Source organism: Podarcis pityusensis (genome assembly GCF_964106645.2).
Source record: "Podarcis pityusensis genome assembly, chromosome: Z".
Lineage (NCBI taxonomy): Eukaryota > Metazoa > Chordata > Lepidosauria > Squamata > Lacertidae > Podarcis > Podarcis pityusensis.
In genome coordinates, this window is record NC_138044.1 from 14,264,352 (window position 1) to 14,284,004 (window position 19,653).

Below are 19,653 nucleotides of genomic sequence, written 5' to 3' on the forward strand. Positions count from 1 at the left end.
CATTCCACACAAGGCCAGATGAACAGGAGTTAAGTGTAGATATTCATTTCTAGTATTACTAGAAGAAAAGGAATTAAGTTTGCTCTTTGTTGAGAACTAATTCTCATTGGGGGTCAAATTCTGAATAGGGAAAGGGCCGATATGAGTCAAAATACTGAAAGTTCTCTTTAAACTTTTCTTCCCCACTGTGAGAGCCAATCAGCTTTGATACTGATGTAATGCAAGAGTTCTTACTTTACATCTATTTATACTCCTGTTTGCAGGTTCTCTGACTTCAACGTAACAGCAACCAACTGAAAACTCAGACTGAGCCACTGCTCTTGTTCCCCATAGGGAACACGAGGGAAGGTGAGAGTGTTACCAACAATTCACCTGCGTTATTGATTATGACAGGCATATAAATGGGGATTATATTCACACAAATGCACACACACTCACGCGTACGCGCGCGCGCGCACACACACACACATATATATTATGCGCATACTGTGGGAGGATAGATAAACAGAAGCATTGGAGAGCCAGACTTGGTCTCTAGGATACCAGTTTCCAATCCTGGTTTTTACACCATTTATACAGTTCTCATTACTTTGGCTGCAGACACACCATACATTGAAAGTGCATGGCTTGGCGTATGGTGTGCATGCATCCTTTGTCATGACACTCTAAGTTAACATAAGGGCCTGAAAAGGCAAATATCATACTGTTAAACCAGTATCAGTGCTAGGGAAGTGCATTCATTTCATGACTAATGGAAAACTGAATTGAGCAGGAATTATTTGATCAAATTTGCATCCTTCCTGAAATGAATGTACAAAGGAACATTCCTATTACAGTGGTACCTTGGGTTACAGATGCTTCAGATTACAGACGCTTCAGGTTACAGACTCTGCTAACCCAGAAATAGTACCTCGGGTTAAGAACTTTGCTTCAGGATGAGAACAGAAATTGGGTGGCGGCGGCAGGAGGCCCCACTAGCTAAAGTGGTGCTTCAGGTTAAGAACAGTTTCAGGTTAAGAACGGACCTCCAGAACAAATTAAGTTCTTAACCCGAGGTAACACTGTAGATATATTTGGAGGAGGATCAGAAGAGGGCAATCAAAATAACAGAGAGAAAGGTGCAACTCCCCCTCTGCATTTGGAGGCAGCTAATACTTCTGAATACTAGTTGCTGGAAACTGCAGGAGGGGACAGTGGTCTTGTGCTCAGATCCTACTTGTGAGTGCACCACAGGCATCTGGTTGGCCACAGTGAGAAAAGAATGTTGGACTAGATGGGCCACTGGCCCAATCCAGCAGGGCTCTTCTGCTCTTTATTTATTGCCACTTCTAGCCACTATTATCCCCCAGAGAGTCCAAACACAGCACTGTTGTGGAACACCTGGTGAGAAAGTGTCAGGGATTGCCTGAAACCAGTGATCAAACTGGAATATATCACTGAGATTATCTGCAGGAGTGTCTATAGTCATTCTCCAATCTGGTGAGACACATTTGACAAGAAGAAACGTAGCCTTTAGCTTCATATGCCCAGTCCTGTGGAACACCCTACCAATGGAAATTCAGCAGGTGCCTTCTGTGCCAATTTTTAAAAACCTGATGGGAAAAATTCTATTCTGCCAGGCCTATGCAGGCAGTTAAGAGTCTCTCACCCACAATGGTCTATTGATGTTGTTTTAAATTCTTTTTGCTTTTAACTTGTTTTAAACTTTTAATGATTTATTGTATAATTTTATGCTTTTATGTTGTAAACCACTTTGAAATATTTTAATGATACAACAGTATATAAATATTTTTATAAACAAGCAAATAAATAAGAATAGGAGCTCTCACATTTTTTATGGCAGCTGCCTCCTCCCTTCTCCCCAACCTCAGAATGGTAGCTGTTGAGTTCTGCTCCTCTGCTGATATAGGCAGTTGCAACAAAACATTTTTTAAAAGAAAAAGAGGCAAAAACTTTAATAATGAGTCTTGGATACAGTCTGAAGGTGCATGAGGCCACCACTTTGCTGAAGCTATGCAGGTCAGAGTCTGGTCAGTGCCAGAATGGGTGACTGCTTGGGAACCATGTGTATGCTACCTTGGTCTCTATGATTGAAGAAAAGTGGACTATAAATGTAAGAAGATAAAATAATATTGAAACAAGCAAAAAAAATGATAAGCAATGAAGGGAACACAAAATGAATGAGATTTCAACAAAGGAAATCTGAGACTAGCAAAATGCAATCTGGGAAGAAAAAGATGTATTGCACATTCCTAACAACGACATCACAAGACTGAATGCAGAAAAAGACACACTTCCAGCTTGTATTTCTTTTCTGGAGCAGAGCCAGTTGCTAATTCATTACCTTGAAAAAGTAATACTAAAGGAGTCGTGTGATAAACTAGCAAGAGTGAGGATATTGGGGATGTCTCTTGTATTGAAAGTTATTGGAAAATGATCTCTTCCTTATTAATGCAATTCCCATCATGTACAAAAAGGTATTTCTATGTTTGAGAATGCACACAGTATTTTAATCTTTAATTATATTAACTCTTCTAGGGAGAAGCACAAACCCAGGTCTCTGGATTATTTCTTTATTGCATATCATCTCTATGGTATTTAATGAATATTGTTACTTAATGCAGCATTTGCCAGTAAGGGGGAAAGAGCAAAATTTGCGTAATACTAAGGAAATTTGAAGCAGCTGAAATTATTGCTACGTACATTTCACCTCACTCACTCTCTTGAAAAGTTTTAATAGCAACCTTTGGTTTGCTTAGTATTAATTGACCACCTTCTTGTTGCACAGCAAATCTTACTGCACTGTCCACTTCTATACATAAGACTACAAAGATTCTCCACTTCGCTTTAAGACAGAGGTTTTTAATCTTTCTGCGTCCACAGCTGCCTTGACCAACTACATTCTTTCTGTAGTCCCCCCTCAGCCTGTCTGCAAGCAGTGTAGCCCCCTCCAAAGCAAGGGCAAGGAACCAGAGTTCCTGTCAGACATGGTTTGCAGATGACATAGGCCTCACTTTCTCCATGCGTGGCCACTTTTATTAATCTAATCTACACAATCTAATTTATCTATTCAGAGGAAGGAGGAAAAGAAGGAGGGATAGAAGCAGGTGCTACCCATGGCTTCTCCCACCATCATTCATGTCACTCCAGGGCACCAAGGCCCATCAGTTTAAAACCACTATCCTATGAGGATGGGAAGGAAGTGACTCCTGAGATGTGGAAAAAGAAAAAAAAGGAGATGAGGGTTGATGTATAAAGGCAGAAGTGCTTACAACAAACCCAACAGTGGAAATATAGCCTCAGGAGTGCTGCAAATCCAGTCTTTGCAAAGCTCCAAGGAAGCAGAGGTCCCTCAAGTGTAACTAGTGGGGTGGGACAGCTGAAATTAATGCCAAAAAATTTAACATCTGGCAGCCAATGTGGTAGCTCATTTACCAGAAGTAATGTACAGTATTTAGCATTAACTCAAACTGGTACGCTGGCTGAGACCCTACTTGCCTGCTCACTGTCACACCAGAGTGCTACATGCTGTGGTTATCTCCCGTTTGGACTACTGCAACATGCTCTTCGTGGGGCTACCTTTCAAGGAGACTCGGAAACAAAGACTAATCCAGAATGCAGCAGCTAGACAGGTGACTGGGAGCGACTACTGGGATCATATACCGCTGGTCCTAAAGGTTCTTCACTGGCTCCCAGTATGTTTCTGAGCACAATTCAAAGTGTTGGTGCTGACCTTTAAAGCCCTAAGTGGCCTTGGCCTAGTATACCTGAAGGAGCGTCTCCGCCCCCATCATTCAGCCCGGACACTGAGGTCCAGCGCCGAGGGCCTCCTGGTGGTTCCCTCACTGCTAGAAGTGAAGTTACAGGGAACAAGGCACCCTCCCTGTGGCACCCTCCCGGTGGAACACCCTTCCTTCAGATGTCAAGGAGATGAAGAACTGCACAACTTATAGAAGACATCTGAAGGCAGCCCTGTGCAGTGGTACCTCGGTTCTCGAACGAAATTCGTTCCGGAAGCCAGTTTGGCTTCTGGAACGTTAAAAAACCAAGGCACAGCTTCCCATTTGTGGCAAGAACTTCTTGCAGTCAGCAGTAGCTGCACTGCATGTTCAAGTTCCGAAAAACGTTCAAAAACAGAAGCATTTTCTTCCGGGTCTTTGGCGTTCAAGAAATAAAATGTACGACAACGGAGGCATTCGGGAACTGAGGTTCCACTGTATTGAGAAGTTTTTAATGTCTGGCGTTTTATTATGTTTTTATACTGTATGTGTTGGAAGCCACCTAGGTTGGGACAACCGAGTCAGATGGATGGGATATAAATAATAAAATTGTGGTTATGATTATGTCACAGCTTGAGCAGGCCCACACCTTTCTCCATGTATTGTTCACACAGTACATTTGTTACTGTGGCTGATACTTCTTGCACTCAATTATATGTAACACTCAGGCCCAGATAAGACAGTTTATCTATATATATTTTTTCTTTAGTGACAGTGTTAATCATGAGACCTATATACAGGGGGAGGGGTGTTTCTCCTTCTGAAACGTACACTCGGAGCATTTTCTTTTCATTCATGCTTGATGCCGTTAAATCAAATAAGGGAGGGAATGAAGGTTTCATAGTCATATTTGCAGCAGTGGACCAGGAGACCTTTGGTCTACAAATTCTATGATTCTATGGTTTTTTCTGTGGTGGTAATCTTGATTACGGGGACGCGGGTGGCGCTGTGGGTTAAACCACAGAGCCTAGGACTTGCCAATCAGAAGGTCAGCGGTTCAAATCCCCACGATGGGGTGAGCTCCCGTTGCTCAGTCCCTGCTCCTGCCAACCTAGCAGTTCAAAAGCACCCCAAAAAAGTGCAAGTAGATAAATAGGTACTGCTCCAGCAGGAAGGTAAACGCTGTTTCCGTGCGCTGATCTGGTTCGCCAGAAGCAGCTTAGTCATGCTGGCCACAGGACCTGGAAGCTGTACGCCGGCTCCCATGGCCAGGAAAGCAAGATGAGCGCTGCAACCCCAGAGTCAGCCACGACTGGACCGAATGGTCAGGGGTCCCTTTACACTTTACCTTAATCTTGATATATATTGTGCTCTAGGAGGTTTAGTTTTGTCAGAATCCAGTATACACTTCCACAGTTAATGCTAAATACATTACTTCTGGTAAATGAGCCACCACAGCTGCTAGAAGGCTGTGAAAATTTGTGTCCCAGGCTTTTTAGATTTGTCTTCCCATGTAGTATCTGAAACCAAAGCGGCACATTGGTTGGCAGATGTGATTTCCCCCTCCCCCCAACAGAGCCCTCACCTCCTGCTTGCACGAGCTTTAGATGGGCGGGGGCTCCTTTAAACCTCTCCATTCAGGGGCACACAGCTGCTTGCTCCTCAAGAGAGACATTGGGGCTCCCTCAGCTGGGAGGTGGGAGCCGTCCTGCCCCCCAGCTGAGCAGCGCAAACAAGCGGTGTTTGTCCCTGCCTGCGAAGTGCTGCAGTGAAAGTGCCTCAGCTCCCGTGGGCAGAGCTGTGGCAGTTTCACCCTGCGCCTCATGGGCTTGGGCCAATGCAGTTTGTTTTAACATTGTGTTGTACTGTCAGATCGCAATGTTTGTCTGGTGATATACTGTGATGTTGAAATCCTAACATTGTCCAGCCCTACTCCCCACCCAAGCCCCTTATTGGAGCCGTGTGCTCCTCCCCATCAGCCTGTTTTAGTTTTTGATGCCATGCTTCGGCTTAAGCCAGCTAACTTGCGCAACAGCCAGATGCTGGATTTGTCAGTCACCAAACCTGGTGACAAGACATGGCTGCTTGGTTGCAAGTGGACTATGGCCAGTCGCAAAACACGGCTGGTGAATGGGGAATGTAGAACACTGGATGTACCTTGTAATACTAACAGGAACTAAGGGCAATGTCAAAATTTAAGCAGCATGGGGGAAAGCCACATGATAAAAAGTTTCCGTCCTCCCTCCTTTCCCCAAAATGTGTTTAGGCCCCTGCAGTAAATCAAGTTGTCAACCAGAGAACCCCGAGCAACTGAAAAATCTGTTTTCTCAAAGAAGGATGGTCCAAAGGGATAAGAAGTGCTCCCCCATTTTTAAGCAATTATTTAATTTTAGTGGTTCTTCTATTTTTCTTGACAGTCTAATAAAGAATAATGAGCCAACTGGAGAGAAAGAAAAACCACTAACAAAATTATGTGACCCGCTGAGCCTACTCTGCAGCCAGGACTCCAGGAAAAGTCCAACTAATGGCAATCTCTCAGCAACCAAGTGTTTGAAGCTAAAGGGAAGCCAGACAACAATAAAAAGTTGCTTCCGGAACTCTCTCCCATCATATTCACTTTTAACCTATCCTGGCATTTCTACTGGTTCCCCTACCTATACCTGATAGCAAACTGGAGCTTTTGAAACATCTCAGAAGGTCAAGACAATGGAACAAAGTCTCCACTCAAGGTTAACAGCTTCAAAGTGGCTTTGAAGTATGCACAACACAAAGCTAGGAAGGGCTCATAAAGCCAATTTCACAAGGGGGGGTGTTAACTTTCTGGCACATCATGTTGCCTTAATCAATAATGCTGGGTGAAGTGTCATTTTTAACAACTACAATTCTCAAAGCAAGACTAGTGCAGGTTGTGTAAAAGAGGTTTCCTAAGGCCCATATGGTTCATTAAAAAAATGGTGGAGGGTAAGGCTTTTGCAATGGCTAGCAGTCATAATGACTATGTTACCTCCAATATGAGAAGTGATATGCCACTGAATACTAGTGGCTGGGAAGCAGGCGAGGACTATTGCACTTGTGACCTGCTTGTAGACTTCCCAGATGCATTTAGCTGGTCACTGTGAGAACAGGATGTTGGACAAGAAGGGTCTTTGGCCTGATCCAACAGGGCACTGAAGGCTAACTCTCCTATGGAAATCTACTGTTCCCATTTTACAAAAAGAAAAATAACTCTTTATCATGCATAATATATTTACCACATGACTATTATCCAGTACTTTAAACTATATTAAGAACGGTATAGCTATATAATGCATTATTGTTACTATGCATACCTATCCAGTCAATACTACCCTCCATATCATGTGAAATCATCAATCCTTGCATATAAGGCCCTCTGTCCCAAGTATCCATAACTTGAGGATGCACCACAATCTCACCTTTTCCAAGCCTCTGGCTGATAAGTTAATTGCCCTCTTATCCATGCCCATAGCATAACTGATCTTCCTGGCAGCTGATATTTTTTATTTCTCTTTCCCCTTTGCATATGCCAATTCAGTTTTAGTCTGGAGTTATGGTGCAATGGTCTTCACACAAACTCTCTATATGGTATTTCCAAGTATTTCCTTTAATACTTTAATACTTTAAAAGATAGTGGACTAAACTGCTGTCTAGAAAACCAGCCTTTAACAGACTTGGAACTAGGCAGTTTTGCCAAGGATGATTTGGCATGAAATGTGATGGGAATCTTGGATTCTTCTTTCAGATCAAGAGATCAGAACCACCCACTCAAGTAAAAAGTAAACAGCTGCCAGAAAAGCCATATACAAATGGCTTTCCCACATAATTTTGTTCTTGGGCTGCAGAAAAATCCCTTTGACCTGAACTATACGAACAGATATGATATCATGCCAAGTGCCTTTGCTAAATCATTTTTCCTTTGGAACAAATTAAAATAGATTAAGACACTGTAAATGAATCATAGAATTGCAGCACTGGAAGAGACCCTGAGCGTCATCTAATTCAACCTGTTTGTGTAGTATCATATAATCATAGAACTACAGAGTTGGAAGGGACCCCAAGGGTCATCTAGTCCCCTGCAATGCAGGACTAACTAAAGATCCCATAACAGATGACAGTTCAACCTCTGCTTAAAAACCTCCAAGGATATAGAGTCCACAATCCCCTGAAGTAGTTCTTTCCACTGTTGAAAAGCGCTTACTGGCAAAAAGTTATTACTGATGTTTAGTTGGAATCCCCTTTCTTGTAACTTGAAGCTATTGGTTTGGGTCCTAACCACTGGAGCAGGAGAAAACAAGCTTGCTCCATCTTCCGTGGGACAGTCCTTTAAATATTTGAAGATGGCTTTCATATCTCCTCTCAGTCTTCAATTCTACAGGTAAACATACACAATCCATCACACATTCCTCATAAGGCTTGGCTTCCAGACCCTTTATCATCTTGGTTGCCTTCCTCCATGCACGTTTCAGCTTGTCAATATCCTTTTTAAATTGTGGTCCCCAGAAGTGGACAGAGTATTCCAGGTGGGGTCTGACCAAGGCAGAATAGAGTGGTACTAGTACTTCCCTTGATCTGGACACTATACTTCTGTTGATGCAATCCAGAATAGCATTAGGTTTTTTTTTTCTGCTGCTGCTGTATCACCTCAGCCTCTTAATCACAGGGCTGTGGGTCCAAGCGCAACACTGGGCAAAAAGATTCCTGCATTGCAGGGGGTAGGACTAGATGGCACTTATGGTCCTTTCCAACCGTACACTTCCATGATTCTATTCAACCCTGTTGACTCATGTTAAGCTTGTGGGCTATTAAGACTCCTAGAACCTTTTCACATGTACATTACTGCAAGCCATGTGTCCTTCATCTTATATTTGTGCAGGTGGTTCTTCCTGTCTACGTGCAGAATCTTGCATTTGTCCCTATTGAAATTCATTGTGTTAGTTTGGGACCAGTTATCCAATCTGATTTTGAATACTGATTCTATCTTCTGTGGCATTTGTTACTCTTTCCAGTTTGGTGTCATTGGCAAATTTGATGAGCATTCCCTCAATTCCTTCCTCCAAGTTGTTTATAAAGACGTTGAGCAACAAAAAGTCCAGGAGAAAACCCTGTGGCACCCCACTTGTCACTTTTTCCAGGATGATGAGGAAGTATTAGGGAGTACTCTTTGGATTTGGTCAGTCAACCAGATACAACTAACAGTTATTCAGTGGCAGCAGTGAAAACAAGACAAGGGAATGTAAGTGGCATTAACAGTGTAATCTGAGGTTATATATATGGTGGCTGAACAGATATAGATATTATTAGGAAGCACCCCACTGTGCTTGGGGGTATCCTTCCTTCTTCTACTGATCACTTAAGGGAGCAGAGGGAAGAGACAGTAAGCATAAGCAGTTTATCTGAACTCCTTGATTAACCTGTTTGAACAGCTCTCTGGCTGGAAAGGTCCAATGCGATCATCAACAAGCAAAGTAATCAGGAGCTGGAAGGTGAGAGGTGTAGGAAGTCAATCCCACACGTATGTATATTTGAGTGTCCCCTCTAAAGCCCTCTCTTCCTTGCTGCTCCAGCATTTTCTAAGCAGATGAGCAACAAGAGGAAGAGACTGCAAGGAGGAAAGGTTACAATGAATGCACATAAGCATGCATGAGAGGTCTGTGGTGCACACATGGTATGTTGTATACAAGAGAGTATGGGGTCGGCTTGCCCACTTTGGCCACACTCATCTTTCCTTTGGCCATGGCCAGTACTGACATGCAGCCCTTTGGAGAGCTGGCCAACAGGGAATGTGGCCCTCCAGTTGAAAAAGTTTGGCCACCACTATTTTAATGATACAGTGGTATCTCGGGTTACAGCCTCCGCTAACCCAGGGTTAAGAACTTTGCTTCAGGATGAGAACAGAAATAGCGCCACGGCGGCGCAGCAGCAGTGGGAGGCCCCATTAGCTAAAGTGGTGCTTCAGGTTAAGAACAGTTTCAGGTTAAGAACGGACCTCCAGAACGAATTAAGTACGTAACCAGAGGTACCACCATAACTCAATAGCACAAACTTTCCTTACATTAGATGAGGCTTCATTGCTTCACTGATTATAAGGAATCTGCTTAACACTCCTAAATACAACAAGGGCTAGGATTTCAAGTGTGCATTTGGCCCTTTTCTCAATCTCTGCAAGAATTTATCTGGCTCACTAAGTTCAGCTATAGAGATACAATGGTAAGATATCCAAATATCCATATGCAATTGCTTTCTGTTGCAACAGAGGCGGTGGTAGGAGGCAATATTTACCTTTTCTTTCTGTTAGTCTTTGTGCCAAGGACTTAGTTTTTCCTTTGGGTCTCCTGTGTCACATAACTATGTAGACTGGTGGCAAAGAGGATGCTGATTATCTCAAAACTAGATACTCAGCAGCATAGGTTCATACCTGAATGAAAAAGCGTGCTTCTGAGAGAAGAGGGCTCAGAGCACCACACTAACGTCTTATGCTTCATTTCTTATTGTGATAATTCCTCTATATATGTCACTAAATATTTTAAGAATTTGATTAATTTATAAGCTTTGTTGCATGGCGGTGGGGTTTTTGTGCTTGGCATCAGAACCAGACTACGCAAATTGCTGATTGCTAGTCTTTATAGTTACTGAACTTAATTGCATGTAGCCTGCAAAAAGTGTCTGCATTCTAATATAAAATAAACATACAATAAACAAGCGGCCTGTATAATTTATTTATTTTTAAACCGTTTAGATTAACAGAATCATACATTCAGCTTCAGGTCTCTTGTTTCTTATCAGCATGTGAAAAAAGAGGTTTTCCCATCCTGTTTGCTTCATTGTAGATGCCCCCACCAAAAGTAAAGTCAGAGGCTGTGATTCAATTAATTGTTTAGACACATCCAAGCCATGCTCCTTCCTCACTCAATGCCTCAAGCATTTGATCAAGGCTGCTTTCAAGATCTCCAGAGCAGAACTGGAGGGAATACAGCTCTATGACACAGTCACATGAACAGCTTCCATCTCCCTCTGACCCAAAGCATCCTCAAAAACTTAAAAGCAGAAGTTGTCCCGTTCCTCATCTCGAGAACTTTTACCACCAAAGACTGGACTGGAACTACAAGTCCCGGGAACCTTACCAGAAAAGCAATGCTCTGTATATATTTCCTTTTCAGAGAGTCCCCAGAGGACATCTGATCAGCAAAAATCCAGTGTGACTTAAGGCTGGTATGCCTGAAGGTCTACCATCTTTGTCTTCTCTTGCCCCAAGCTGAGTTTTAGGGTGGGGTGGGGCTTGGGTGGAAAGGAGGGTTTTCCTCAACCTTTCAGGGAAAATGCTGGATGATCCTAAACACATTCCAATGTTTTTGAAAGCTCCCTAAAAATTATTTAAAAGATTGCCAAGGTGCCTGGGTGTTTTCAGAAATTCCTTTTTTCTTTGCAGGTTTTAGGGACAAAAATGGTGAATTACAGAACAGCAGCAGGTAGACACATATTGAACTTAAGTAAGTAAACTTGGCAGAACAGCTTTTACACTCCACCCTCCTCTCTCATTCTTTTTAAAATGTACTTAAATAGAAAGCCACAGAATGTTATTGTACTGCAATTTCTCCCTCTCTCTCTCTCTCTCTCTCTCTGCATGTGTGTGTGTGTATTCTCTTTCTTTCTCCCCCCCCCACTACACCTTTAGTACTTACTGAGGTGGAAGCACTAGGGTGGTAGGCTGGGCTTTCGGTCTCCGCTTGGCAGACACCCCCATTTGGTTGGCTGACCGTTTCAAAGACTGCTGATTCAGAAGACCAGACGCCAGCCCTGCATGGTACTGCAACTAGAAAAGAGGGAGAGAGGATATGGAATCAGTTAATAACCCTTCTCTTTGAAACATTTCAGAAGTTTGGACTTTACATGCTACACATACATGATTGAGCCCAGAACCAAAACGTTTCCTTCAACAAAAGCACAGCCTGTGCCATTCTAAGTTCTTCCTTTATAAAGCACAGTGGCAGTGGCGGAGGTGGGGGGTATGATGATCATTTACTGCACAGCATTTTATGATATTTTGGCAAACACTCCTACACTTGTCTGGAGGTTACAGCACTTTCACAAGTGTGAACATGCCTGGGATATCAGCTGTCAGCTTAGGAGATGGCAATGAAATATTTCACAAGTATCTATCCAAATGCTCTTCATGCTTTTCACAGAGAGAGTCATCAAAAGACAGTTCAGGATTCGTACATTGTAAAAGTCAATTCTCCTTTTATTCTTAGACAATGAACCCACAGCTGGCATTGACAAGACACAGGGGATCTCTACAGCTGAAAAGAACCTAGGTGCTAGAAAGCAAAAACTATATTGGCCTAAGCCATGCATTCTGCCTATCCAACCAGCCCAGCTTTATGATCCAGGAATTACAAGGCTACCTAGCATAGATTTGCTACAAGTATTAATTATTTTGAATAGAATAAATTTGAAGAAAGAAAAGACATCTCAAGAATTTTCTGAGGGCTAGTGGTAGCCTGCTGCAGCAAAGCCCACAAAGACTCCAGGGGCGCATTAAAAGCTAACAAATTTATTAGCATATATATTGTCATGGATTACAGTCTACCACCTCAGATGCATAAAGTGGTATAAAGAGGGGAGACAGGTGATCATGTAGGGTTTAATTGGCACAGAACTCAGTAGGACAACCAAGCTGAGGGGAAGAAGCACTTAAAAACACAAGCTAAGGGTCAATCCAAAATGGCACCACCACTTTGCTAAATTATCAATGGGACCCGCCAAAAATGCTGTGTTCACCTAAATGGTGATCACTGCAGTCAAACTGAGAGAAAAGAAGTCCAGGCGAACTTTTAGTTTTACTTTATATTCTCTGCTATAGGCAAATCTCTCCCTTTACCACTTACCTCACTAGGGAGATGGGGGAATAAAACTACACAAGTAATAGAGAAATAGCAAACAAGCAAACTGTGAGGGGGAAATCAAAGTAAAAATGGGGGTAAGTAAGCACAGCAAAGTAAACAGAAGAGGACAGTTGAAAATAAAAGAAAAAGCAGTACCACCACCCAAAAGTGAAATTACACTAGAGAAACACTAACAAAGCTAAGAATCCTGAGAAACTCAGTTGGACCCAACCTAATCCAGCCTTAGACGGGGTTGGTCTGGGGTATGGGATGGCTCCTTCCCCTGGAGAAGAGGCAGAAGACTGACAGGGCCTCTGCCTAATCTACTCAAGGGGAAGTGCCATCCCACATGTTAGCAATGTTAGCATACTCTGGCAAACTTTGGAGTTTCCTGAGCCCACCAATACCAATACTCTAGCTACTCAGTGACCCAGTCTCTGGATCCAATCCTGTCAGTGCTGAGTCCACAATTAGAAGGAGTGACAATGTTCTCCATAAGCTAAAGTAACAAACTAATCAGGGGAATGTGCACTGCACCTTTGCTGCCACAACCATCTGAGCATGGCCAACTTCCTTTCTGGCAGTATTTTACGTGCCAATAGGGAAAAAAACACCCTCCCTTGTGCTGCTCTTTGCAAAATGCTTAGCAGAGCTGGACATCTTAAAGGCCTTCTGGTCCCAAATTTTGAGAAAACCATGCCAATTACGAGTCCACTTTCTGCAGCTCACTGCACATTTCTTGCCTAGAGCGCTCAATCATATAAGGAAATAAGGGCTGAGTATTTGACTGGTCCAAAGAAAATTAATTGATTGGTCAAGTTTCAGAACATTTTGTACAACACAAAAAATCCCACAACAACCAAAATCAGTTATGATAATTTGCAGGTCACTCATATTTAATCAGGACGCGGGTGGCAGTGTGGGTTAAACCACAGAGCCTAGGACTTGCCGATCAGAAGGTCGGCAGTTCGAATACCCGCGACGGGGTGAGCTCCCGTTGCTCAGTCCCTGCTCCTGCCAACCTAGCAGTTCAAAAGCACATCAAAGTGCAAGTAGATAAATAGGTACCGCTCCTGCAGGAAGGTAAACAGCATTTCCGTGCGCTGCGCTGGTTTCGCCAGAAGCGGCTTAGTCATACTGGCCACATGATCTGTACGCTGGCTCCCTCGGCCAATAAAACGAGATGAGCGCCACAACCCCAGAGTCGGCCACGACTGGACCTAACGGTCAGGGGTCCCTTTACCTTTTACATATTTAATCACAAAAGATAGTCATTTGAAATAATGACATTAAATCATTGTACCATTAAAGTAATTGATAAGTTGTAATATGGTGCGGGTGGCGCTGTGGTCTAAACCACAGAGCCTAGCGCTTGCTGATCAGAAGGTCGGCGGTTCGAATCCCTGCAACGGCGTGAGCTCCCGTTGCTCGGTCCCAGCTCCTGCCAACCTAGCAGTTCAAAAGCACATCAAAGTGCAAGTAGATAAATAGGTACCGCTCCAGCAGGAAGGTAAACGGCATTTCCATGCGCTGCTCTGGTTCGCCAGAAGCGGCTTAGTCATGCTGGCCACAGGACCCGGAAGCTGTACATTGGCTCCCTCGGCCAGTAAAGCAAGATGAGTGCCGCTACCCCAGAGTCATCTGTGACTGGACCTAATGGTCAGGGGTCCCTTTACCTTTACTAATATGGTTACCTTCCTTTAAAAACAAAAAGTTATCCAAGGGGACAAAGGAAGATGGACAAAGCTTATCAGAAACATTACGGGGAAGATATAAGAAATCATGCATTTCATATATGGCAGCAGACCAAGTAAGTCTGTCGATCCAATGTGTCCCAAATAGCCACAGACTTGTTGAATCCCATCAAGGGTCCACTGAGTTCAGGACTATGCTTTGAACAGGTGCCTCCGGGAAGCAAGGTGTCTATTATCCAGCACCTGTTATTCAGAGTTAAATTGTTTCTCTGAAATGGTCCCATCAAGTCAAGGGTGGGGAAGTTGTGGCCCCTGAGATGTTGCCATATTAAACATCATCCGTAACCATGTGCTGTCAGCCAGGGTTGATTGGAGTTGGGAGTTTTCAGAAAACACTCTACAAATTAATGACACCATGCAGCAAAGAGCAAACTGTCTGTTTTAGAACATCCCATTCTGCATCATAACAACTTTCTGGTTTTCTTGACCCATTTACCATGTGATCTAGACAATGATACAAAGATGTATAGCATTCTTAATAGAAGTGGAGTTACTCTCTGCTAGAGAGGACTGGGTATCATTTCACTCTAGCATGCTCATCTTAGGCCAATGAATTTTGCTAAAATTTGTTTTTCTCCCACAGATTCCTTAAATAAAAATCAATGAATGCAAGGGACAGTACATGTTTGAAAGACAATGTTTCAAAATGTCAAGCAATCCCATTTTCAATCTTTGCTACTAGAATTTGCAGTGAGAGCAATATGCACCACTTTTTCATGGAATTAAAGGCACCACTAACTTGGCAAGAGACCCTTTTCTGACTCTATACACTTACCCTTCCCTTCCTTTCATGACATCTTATTAAGACCAATGCTAGCTCAGCCATTTAGACCCTGGCGGACCAGTCTGGAAAAGGAAGGCTTGTTATAGACCAAGCGACACAGGATGGGGTGACTTCACCCAATTTAGAAGTCTGCACAATGGACATGGCACAAACATCTGCACTAATCAGAGCTAGATTTTGAATTGTGCCATTTAAAAAGGGGTGAGGGGGGTCCCATGATGAAACTACCTTGTAGGATTTCTGCTTTGGAGGGCATTATCTGAAAGCATAGTAATTTTTTTAAAAAAATTGTATTATTATTCAAAACCAGAACACGTTTTTTGCCTTTGAAGGCCAAGTCTTTCTGATTAAACTGTGTTTGTTAATTGCATGTAATACAGGCACTCCTGCCTACCTAATTCTGCTTCCAGGAACAGAGATCCAACTGTCAAGATCTATAAGGGCCCATTAAATATTTACCAAACCATCTTTATAATGGGAGAAAAGGTCAAAGTTAATAAAACTGACAGGCAGCTCCTGTCCAACCTGATTTATACATTATTTAAGCACCATATACTGTATTTGAACAGAACAGGCTCCTTTTTTCCCCAAGCTGGAAACATTTTCTTAGCTTTTAGGTCTAAAGGAGGAACCAAGATACTACAGCTAATTCAACTAATATGGTCCATAAAATATATGATTTAATCTCTGCAAGATTAGCAGAGATATTTCGGCTTGGCAATGTTTCTAATCATGGACACTTAAGGATTTCCATGAAATCCATTCATGGCATAAGGCCCTATCTCCAATGCTATCGTATTTAATAGGCAGAGGTCTATGGTTCAGTTCTGTTTAACTATCATTTGGCATCACGCCAGAATTAACTAGCATATGTTATCAGCTGGCAGACCAGAAGTAGATTGTAGCCTCAATCAAATGCAATGCCAAACCATAGTTTAGTGTTATTTGAATGAACTGCAGTGTGTGTTTCTCCCTCCTCTGCCAGCATGACTAGGAAACAGGAGTTTGGAAGTTTTTTTATCAGTTTTAAGATTAATTGCAGCTTGCTGTGCCATCAAAACACAAACTTGCTTCCCAGCATCACCTTCAGGGTTGGAAAGTCCACAGCCTGCAAAAACTTCAACAAGAATATCCAAGGAGGACTTCCGGTGTGACAAAATGGCAATCAACACAAAAACGATGGTCGTCTGCTGAACAAGGAGCCCTTTGCGCCACTGCCGTTCCTACTGTCGATGTATTGGGGATAACGGGCGGAACTGCAGAGGCTGTCAGGGCCAGGTAGGAGCGTGGTGTGGGCCTGGGAGAGCGAAGCGTCAGCCTAGTAGGACTGCTGAGTGGGGCCTGGTCGGAGGCTCGGTGCATGCTACAGAGCTTAGCCCCAGTGTTCCCATGCCGCTCTGCACACCAGCCGCTGACCATAATATCAATTATCTATATTTGGAGGGCTTGATTAAAGTGGAAGAAAAGAGGGAAATAATCCAATGTTTTCATGAACTAGATTTCTTTTGGCTAGGCAAGTACCTAGATTCTTCTCATTTCCATATTTGGCATCAAAATCCCATGGAACATATTACTATGCCTGAAATAAGGATGGTATTCCAGGCTGTGGTAGACATCAAGGGCAGTTCATGGACCTGTATGCCGTTGTATCCAGGCAAAGCCACAATACAACCTGAAAACAAACTACCAATGGCCATTTTCTTCTGAGAGCCTCCATTGCACTGGGTCACCCTTGTGGACTATGGGTTCTTGCAGACCTGGCTCATAGTGCTGGACTGTGATCAAATAACAGTCAAAGGTAAGAACTTCAACTGCAACAAATGCAGGGCCAGGCTGCTTCTGGAGAGACACTTTGGAAGACTAACTTGTAGTAGAACATCCACTTTGCTGGATGTTGAAGAAAACATGTTTGCTGGTGTTATTATGGCATCTTCTTTCATCTGTACAAGGAATGAAACATTCTCCTCATAGAATCATAGAGTTGGAAGAGACCACAAGGGCCATCGAGTCCAACCCCCTGCCAAGCAGGAAACACCATCAGAGCACTCCTGACATATGGTTGTCAAGCCTCTGCTTAAAGACCCCAAAGAAGGAGACTCCACCACACTCCTTGGCAGCAAATTCCACTGTCGAACAGCTCTTACTGTCAGGAAGTTCTTCCTAATGTTTAGGTGGAATCTTCTTTCTTGTAGTTTGGATCCATTGCTCCGTGTCCGTTTCTCTGGAGCAGCAGAAAACAACCTTTCTCCCTCCTCTATGTGACATCCTTTTATATATTTGAACATGGCTATCATATCACCCCTTAACCTCCTCTTCTGCCGTTCCTCATAAGGCATCGTTTCCAGGCCTTTGACCATTTTGGTTGCCCTCCTCTGGACACGTTCCAGTTTGTCAGTGTCCTTCTTGAACTGTGGTGCCCAGAACTGGACACAGTACTCCAGGTGAGGTCTGACCAGAGCAGAATACAGTGGCACTATTACTTCCCTTGATCTAGATGCTATACTCCTATTGATGCAGCCCAGAATTGCATTGGCTTTTTTAGCTGCCGCATCACACTGTTGGCTCATGTCAAGTTTGTGGTCAACCAAGACTCCTAGATCCTTTTCACATGTACTGCTCTCAAGCCAGGTGTCCCCCATCTTGTATTTGTGCCTCTCATTTTTTTTGCCCAAGTGCAATACTTTACATTTCTCCCTGTTAAAATTCATCTTGTTTGTTTTTGCCCAGTTCTCTAATCTGTCAAGGTCGTTTGGAGGATTACCCAGATTTTCCTTGGCCAGTTGATGTGAAAGATACAGTGTCAGTGCTAGGTAAGCAGGCGGACCAGCTACCTTTTGCACTCTGAAGTATTTATTTGTTTGTTTGTTTGTACCCCATCCATCTGCACTTTGTTAGGCACAGATAATCAAAAGTGCTTTAGGCCAATTCATTTGGCCTAGTTACCTTCATGTTACCTATGCCCCAGACCTCTGAGACTATTCCTGTAACTATGCTAATTGGAACTACTGCAACTGTTTAATTCCACTTGTTTCTAGCATATCACTCCAAGCCCCTATACAGTGCAACAAGTGAGAAAAGTGTTCCTCTTCCATGCCCTATTTCTACAGCTAGTCAATGGCAAGGGAACTGGTGATGCATTGAGACCCTGTCAGCTCTTGACCACTCTTATGGAGCTTGGGTTAGCAGCCTGGTATTCTCAAAAGAGACAGGGGGTAAAAAAGCCAACATTGGGTGAAACCAACTGCAGTTTCTTTGCTACTCTGCAAGCCAGATCATGTTCAACAAACTATGGTTAAAACAAACTAGTCATACCTCGGGTTGAATGCGCTTCGGGTTGAGCGCATTCAAGTTGTGCTCCGTGGAAACCCGGAAGTAACAGGGCGCGTTACTTTTGGGTTTTGCCGCTTGCGCATGCGCAGACGCTCAAAATGACGTCACGTGCATGTGCAGAAGCAGCAAAAAGCAACACGCACGTGCGGAGATGTGCCGTTGCTAGTTATGTTTGCTTCTAGATGCGAACAGGGCTCCAGAACAGATCCTGTTCGTATCCAGAGGTACCACTGTATGTCTTGGTATTATGTTTGATTGCTGCTGTTAAGTATAAGAAGCAGGCTTTCATTAGTTGCCCTGTAACATCTATATGTAAAAAAGCTGTGCTGTGCACATGAATGGCTTTATCATCTGTGCTGCTTTGTATATCAGCTTTATCAGAACAGGAAAAAGGATGCAACTTTCCTTCCTGGGAAGTTTAAGTGTTCCATAATCACCTTCTACCAATCTATTTTCTGTTATAACTCAATTCACACAAATAGTAAGCCCTGTTTGGACGGTATTCCAATCATTCTTGACTCAGCCCTGGATTCTTAACTACTGAAACTGCTTTTGGCTCCCTGCCTGCAGTGCAGGCCAACAACTCTCCCATGTACATTTCAATGCATCTTCTCTCTCCCCCCCCCCCTTTCATCTCCAAGAAATAGTCAAGTCAATTATCTATTATACCATCTCCTCTCAAAGAGACTGATAAGACAGGAGCCAAGACTGAAGCTCTTACATGGAGCAATTTAAGGGTTGTCTTTAAACATATTCTTCCAATAAAAACCAACCACACGTCCTTCCATCTTTCTATAGTGCCAATGTCAGACATTGCTATTATCTCCCTCAAACTGCTGTCAACAATGGATTCCATCTTGCTTGCAAAATGCTAAGCAGCAAAACACTCTCAGATTAAAATGTGTCTTATACTTTCTATCCCTGAATGCTGTCATTCTAAATCAGCTGCAGCAACCTGGATTCCCTAAGATCTGGATACCTTATTAAAGCAGCCTCCTGAAAAACATTCTGTCTTGAGGAATTCCAAGCGCCCGCTAAACCTTCTATTGGTACCATAGCACCACAAAGTGGCTTTTAAAGAAAAGCATTTAGAATAATCTCACATGATAAACAATGTTTTAACTGTTAGTATGTATTTATTATTCTAAATATATCTAACCTTTATC

General features: G+C 43.1%; 1 protein-coding gene and 1 long non-coding RNA gene across 7 annotated transcripts in view; both read right to left on the reverse strand.

Moving 5' to 3' along the window:
* LOC308468471 overlaps window positions 1-19,653 on the reverse strand; it is a 253,966-nt gene that overhangs the window by 97,428 nt on the left and 136,885 nt on the right. The window lies entirely within an intron of this gene.
* The window catches only part of MED27 (mediator complex subunit 27), a 175,656-nt gene that overhangs the window by 93,907 nt on the left and 62,096 nt on the right, over window positions 1-19,653 (reverse strand). For all 6 annotated transcript variants that reach the window (XR_013981653.1, XM_080990651.1, XM_080990653.1 and 3 more), the window contains one exon: window positions 11,417-11,547. Coding sequence is in view for 5 of the 6 variants with exons in the window: in XM_080990651.1 (XP_080846777.1) it covers window positions 11,417-11,547 (131 nt within the window). In the remaining variant the exon portion in view is untranslated. The remainder of the gene's footprint in view (window positions 1-11,416; window positions 11,548-19,653) is intronic.